The 6273-nt window shown below is 43.0% G+C and overlaps 1 protein-coding gene across 1 annotated transcript in view; it reads left to right on the top strand.

Annotated features, from left to right (window-relative positions):
- The first annotated feature begins 849 nt into the window (after positions 1 to 849).
- LOC126403886 (butyrophilin subfamily 2 member A2-like) overlaps positions 850 to 6273 on the top strand; it is an 11587-nt gene continuing 6163 nt past the window's right edge. The window contains exons 1-7 of the mRNA XM_050066706.1: positions 850 to 1047; positions 1651 to 1933; positions 2306 to 2361; positions 2528 to 2737; positions 4049 to 4135; positions 4444 to 4608; positions 4675 to 4738. Coding sequence (XP_049922663.1) covers positions 972 to 1047; positions 1651 to 1933; positions 2306 to 2361; positions 2528 to 2737; positions 4049 to 4135; positions 4444 to 4608; positions 4675 to 4738 — 941 coding nt within the window. The 5' untranslated portion in view covers positions 850 to 971. The remainder of the gene's footprint in view (positions 1048 to 1650; positions 1934 to 2305; positions 2362 to 2527; positions 2738 to 4048; positions 4136 to 4443; positions 4609 to 4674; positions 4739 to 6273) is intronic.

Genomic DNA, 6273 nt, shown 5'->3' with positions numbered 1-6273 from the left:
TGGACGTTTGAATCTGGGGCACCGTCAGCCTCCATTAGGTGGAGTTGTGTTGCTACCTCCTCTCCCCTTGGATCTCCCCCTTGGATGATCGGACTCATTTGGCTATTTATAAAACAAAACACACAATATAATTACTCATTCTCATTCTTATTTCATTTATAACGCTACAACCATTTCATTGTATATTGTATATATTTCAGATTGTCTGCTTTGCTATTTTTATTATTTATTTTACTTTATTGTCTACTTTAATAATTTATTTTATGTTAATGTCTACTTTAATATTTATTTTATTTATTTCATTGTCTATTTTAGTATCTTATTTATATCTTCATCTTTATCTTTTGTTTCCATTCATGCTGTATTTCTATTTCTACTTTGCACGGAGCATTGGAACAAAAACAATTTCCCCCCGGGGATTAATAAAGTATTCTGAATCTGAATCTGAATCTCCGCAAGTGATGTGAGGACTCTAAAACTTCACCTGAGCCTCCCTCGGCATATGGGGGAGTAGATAATGGCTGAATTGTCATTTTTGGGTGCACTATCCCTTTAAATATACAGAGAAATATAAATACCTTGGTCTGTTCCTTAACAAACACCTGTCACTTTTTATATGGAGTGGAGCTCTCAGACTCTGATATCATTTTAAATCTTATGAGTGTCTCCAAAGAAAATAAAAACTGGCAGATTAAATGTATTAAACCACACGAGGGAAATTACTTCCAGAATATTTACAACTGATATTTGTAGACTTTACATTTTAATAGGTCAGAGGGTCAAAAAGTCAAAGCTAAAACAATTGTCACGTGATCACTTCGGCGCATGCCCAGAAGCTTCTGTAACGGAACTTTGGCTTTCATCATCTTTTCCTGTGTCTACACTGTTACGCTCGTTGGTGAACGGGACACTGCCGCCAAACTGTCATGTTTTAACTTGCGGAGTGAGCACAGCTCTGTTTATCTGTTAGCATGAAGCTAACGGGCTTTAGCTTCTTCTTCTGTTGTTCTGTGCAACTCTTCAGCAGCGTCATGCGCCCTGCGTCAGGTCAGTGTGTTCAAATGTTCTGTGAAACTGTGGGACAGCAGCGACCAAACTCCGTTAGAATGTGACGCAGGTTTTAGTCACACGGCGTGTGGGCAGATGGACACACCTGTTTAATGTTTCTCCCGCACTGACCACGAAAGAGGGGCGATTTTTTTTAAAAAATGAGACAGTAACTGTAGATAATTTATATCCCGAATTAGTCCGAAGGTTGTATTATAGATGGTAAAGTAGAGTTCTTTTTCTATCGTGAGCGCATTTTTTCAAGCGAGGACGCCAACATTAAAATGGCGGATTTGCTAATGGAGTTCGGCGAAGAGATTCTAAGTGACAGCAAAACCAACCACAGTTGAGTTTATGAGTCATTTCAGTACTTGTATGAACTTTTGTTTGGAGTTTTATTTATAGCTAAACATCTTTTTATAATAATTGATATTATGAATAATAATAGTAATTAACAGTTAATACATTTTTCCTCTATGCTCTGAAAATTTTAATCTAAAAAAAGTTACCAAATGAAACAATAATGATAAAATAAATGTTAGTTACAGCTCTTTTTCTGTTTCATCATCTTCCTCTTTCTGTGTGATTGGTTGTTACCTCCAGGTAAGCCTGTACAGTCCGCCCCACCTGGCCGAGTATCTGCAGCTGCAGGCACAGATGTGATCCTGCCGTGTGGCCTCACCTCGTCTTACTCCTCCTCTGGGGTCAGGGCAGTGGAGTGGTTTCGGGTGGACGGTCCGTCACCGGTCACAGTTCATGTTGTCCGTGATGGTGAAGAGCTGGTGAGGGAGAAAGCAGCAGAGTACCACCACAGGAGGACGGCCATATTGGAAGACGGTTCCTTGAAGTTATTCGGTGTCCAACAGCGAGACAACGGCACCTACAGGTACGTCTTCTTCATGTTCACACTCAAAGAAGCTGTGAATGAATCTACAGCCTGAATCAGTGAATTTTTGACAACACAACCCTGTCAGTCCTTGATAGGGATGCATCAGGACGCTGTAGCGTTCACTTTACAACAGATATGTGGTCAAATGGATCCTGGACCATCTCAGCAGGTGGTTTAAATGATCGGATCACGTTGTTCACCTAAGACGTGTTAACATCAGGTGTAAACACGGTCTGTGTTGAGTTATTCTCCGAACGTTGCTGCGGCCAATAAAACATTTTGATATATTTTAGGATGAATGTTGTGCAGAGGATATTTATTTTAAATGAAGAAATCGTGTCTTTGTTCCCGGTCATGATCCTGATCAAGGTGTGGCCTTCTGAGAGGATCGACTGTGGAGAACGTGTTTGTCTCTCTGCTTGTGGGTAAGACAGCAGGACGTCCTCAGGATGTGTGACAGGAAGTTCTACGAATACAAAAGACTGTACTCTGATCACACATGTTGAATATGGTGTGTGTGTGTGTGTGTGTGTGTGTCTGTCTGTGTGTCTGTGTGTGTGTGTGTGTGTGTGTGCGCGCGTGCGCGTGCAGCTCAGGTGTCGGAGGTGTTCTTCTCTGTGAGGAGGTCTTCAGCCAATCAGCTGCTGGTTCAGTGTGAGTCGAGCGGCTGGAATCCGGAGCCTCTGGTGTCTCTGTTGGACTCCAGCAGGAACGTCCTCGCTGCGAGGGTCGAGTCCTCAGTCGGACCGGACCTCCTCTACTCTGTCAGGGTGCTTGTTACCACGGCAACAGCTGCTAAAGGTCAGTTAACCACGGGTCAACATCCTGGTCTTGATATTTTCCTTTGTTTATTTATTTACATAACAAAGAGACAAAAAAAGACTGGGGTAAACATGAACAGGGAATGTGTTTTCTATTGTAGCACAATAAAACATGAACTTATGATAGAATTGGATTTTAATGTCGTTCATTTAACAAACAAGACTTCTTAAATCCTCTCAACCACTGTTGGTGGTCATAGGTCAAAGGTCAAGGTCACTGTGATCTCATCTGTTTCATATACCTCAAGAACACCTTGAGGTAAATTTGGCACCAAGGTTCACTCGGACACGACAAGTAACTGATTACATTTTGGTGGTCAAAGGTCAAGGTCACTGTGACCTTGTCTGTTTCTTTCTCGTGGACGCAATATCTCAAGAATACCTTGAGGAAATTTAAAAAAAAAAATTTGTATGAATGTTAAGTTGGACTCAACAATGAACTGATTACATTTTGGTGGTCATAGGTCAGGGTCACTGTGACCTTGCATCTATCACATTTTCATGATTGTGATATCTCAAGAACAGCTTGAGGGATATTATTCAAATTTGGCACAAAGGTTCATTTGGACATAACAATGAACTGATTAGTTTTTGGTGGTCAAAGGTTAAGGTCATTGTGACCTTGGATCTGTCTCATTCTTGTGAAAATGAACGTCTCAAGAACACCTTGCGGGAATTTCTTTAAAGTTGGCACAAACATTCACTTCGACTGAAGAATGAACTGATTGGGATTTTGTGGTTGAAGGTCAAAGGTCAGTGTGACCTCACAAACATGTTTTTGTCCATAACTGAAGAATTCATTCACTAATTCTGACCAAACTTGACACAAATGTCTAACAGGATAAAATAATAAAGGTCAAAAGGTCAAAGGTCAGCTTGACTGTGACATCATCATGTTTTAACGTCATATCTCAGGAACAGAAGGGGAGACATTTGGTCAGATACTGAATTGGTGACTCTAATCTTGAAACTGTGCTGATTGTATAGATCTTCTTTGTGTGAAGCATCCATGTTTTCACTGACATGGATGGAGACTGTCAGAGACACTGGACTGGTGGGCGGAGTCATACAACCACAGGGTCGTAATTCTAGTTTCAGTCTTCATTAGTTTCCGTTCACAGTGAGCTGAATGATGTGTGAGCACATCCTGTTGGTGTGAACTCATGGTCGCACAGACAGCTCTCACTGCGTCACTGTGATACCGAAGAAAACTTAAAACATGAAAATTCCCAGGCAGGTTTTGTTCTGACTGTTTGTTTTCTCTTGTTTCTGTCTCGTCCCTCTGTCACAGCGACAGGAACAGGAAATGGAACCTTGATCTGTAGAGTGGAAATCCCTGGAACGAGCCTGGCCAACGAAAACAAGATTCATATCACAGGTAAATATTCACATGTCTAAATCAACATGTTTTTCTCTGTACAGTTTTATAGTTAGTGGTTTTTGGGATCTTCATTATGATTGTAACCGTCTGTCTGTTGTTTTTAATCAGTTAAGTATATAAATATATAGATCCTAAAGTAAAACTATCAGTACATTATTAAAAATACTGCATTACAAGTAGAAGTCCTGCATTCAAGACGATGATCTCTCTGGTTCTGCTGCGTCAATGCTTTTTGAAACTGTCATTGTAAATGTACTGAGATACAACTGCAGTCAGTGTCACGTTCTCCTCTGAATGTTTCGTAGATGAGTTCCATCCTCCAGAGGAAGGACCCGGATGTTACCTCGTGCTGCTGGTCGCCTTCCTGCTGGTGTTTGTCGCCACCGCCGTCGTGGTCTTTGTCGTTCCTCTGGGGATGATCAAGAAGCTGCGATCTTCTCTGCAGCGTCTGACCGGTCGGCTCTGCTGGGGTTTATAGAGTTAGCAGTTAGCATTTAGCATGGTCCACAGTCTGACTTCCTGTCTGTGATTTTCAGAGTTCTACTACGGACTGATCAGACGGGAGACAGAGGGACAACAAGAGGGTGAGTTTGTTTTTAGGTCAGCAGCTCAGTTTATCTCATCCTGAACTTTAAATAGCAGCTGGACACAGAGGGTGCACAGGGTCGGTAAAGTTCAGGAAAGTTTCTGAGTTAGTTAGATGATAACTTTTGTATTTTTCAACCTGAATCCTGTTTGCAGATGTTTTTATGTGGAAGTGACTGATGGGAACAAGTTTTAAAATGTGTCCAGTGTTAACAGAGAGCGCTGCAGCGGTGAAACAACCTGCAGTGTAACCACTGCAAGCACTAACAGTGATTGTTTCTGTCACTGACAGGCTTAGATTGTTATTCTGTTAACCAGAACCAGCCCTGAGATCACTGTCACCAAACCCACCTCAATTTAAACAGTCATTTCATCATCGAAAACACACTTCATTCAAAGTCAACAGAAACAAAATAAAACCATTTTGGTTCATCTCTTCTCTGCTCCATCAATCACCAGCTCTGGTTTGGTTAAACTGTATTGAAATATTGTAACAGTACTTTATTTAACTTTATCGTAACGGTACTATATTGAAATGTATTAAGATTGTACTTAACTTTATTATAACAACACTTTTTTTAAGGCCCAATCCCAATACCCTCTTGTCCACTACCCACTAGCCCTTAGCACTTGCCCACTACCCCTTAGCCCTTGTCCACAACCCCTTAGCCCTTGCCCACTACCCCTTAGCCCTTGTCCACTAGCCCTTGCCCACTACCCCTTAGCCCTTGCCCACTACCCCTAGCTCTTGCCCACTACCCCTAGCTCTTGCCCACTACCCCTTAGCCCTTGTCCACTAGCCCTTGCCCACTACCCCTTAACCCTTGTCCACTAGCCCTTGCCCACTACCCCTTAGCCCTTGCCCACTACCCCTAGCTGTTGCCCACTACCCCTTAGCCCTTGTCCACATCCCCTTAGCCCTTGCCCACTACCCCTTAGCCCTTGTCCACTAGCCCTTGCCCACTACCCCTTAGCCCTTGTCCACTAGCCCTTGCCCACTACCCCTAGCTCTTGCCCACTACCCCTTATCCCTTGTCCACAACCCCTTAGCCCTTGCCCACTACCCCTTAGCCCTTGTCCACTAGCCCTTGCCCACTACCCCTTAGCCCTTGTCCACTACCCCTAACCCACTACCCCTAGCCCTTGCCCACTACCCCTTGGCCCTCGAAATGAAGCAACGAGGGGTAGGGGTTGAAATCTTTCCCTAGGAATTGGGACACCACTCACTACATCACTGCGTTGGTTACGTTCACGCATACGTAACTATTTCAAACAGGAAGCTGCGAGCCATCTACATTTCCAACCGGCATTTACAATGGAGTCTCCAGTTGAGTTCATCCTACCGATCGCGTTTGCTGTATTCATCATGCTTTGTTTGATGAACTAAAGACGACAGGGGACTTCTGCTCGCTAGCTAGCTAGCTAACCAGCTAACATTACGAGGCAGCATAGTTATACTAGCTGGCGTGTTATCGTAATATGAAAAATCCGACAATTTTGCAGAACAGGACAGATGACAGACGCCAGATAGTGCAAGCTAGCTAGCTAGC

This window comes from Epinephelus moara, chromosome 17 (assembly GCF_006386435.1).
Source record: "Epinephelus moara isolate mb chromosome 17, YSFRI_EMoa_1.0, whole genome shotgun sequence".
NCBI classification, from domain to species: Eukaryota; Metazoa; Chordata; class Actinopteri; order Perciformes; family Serranidae; genus Epinephelus; species Epinephelus moara.
This window is presented reverse-complemented; position numbering and strand designations above follow the sequence as displayed.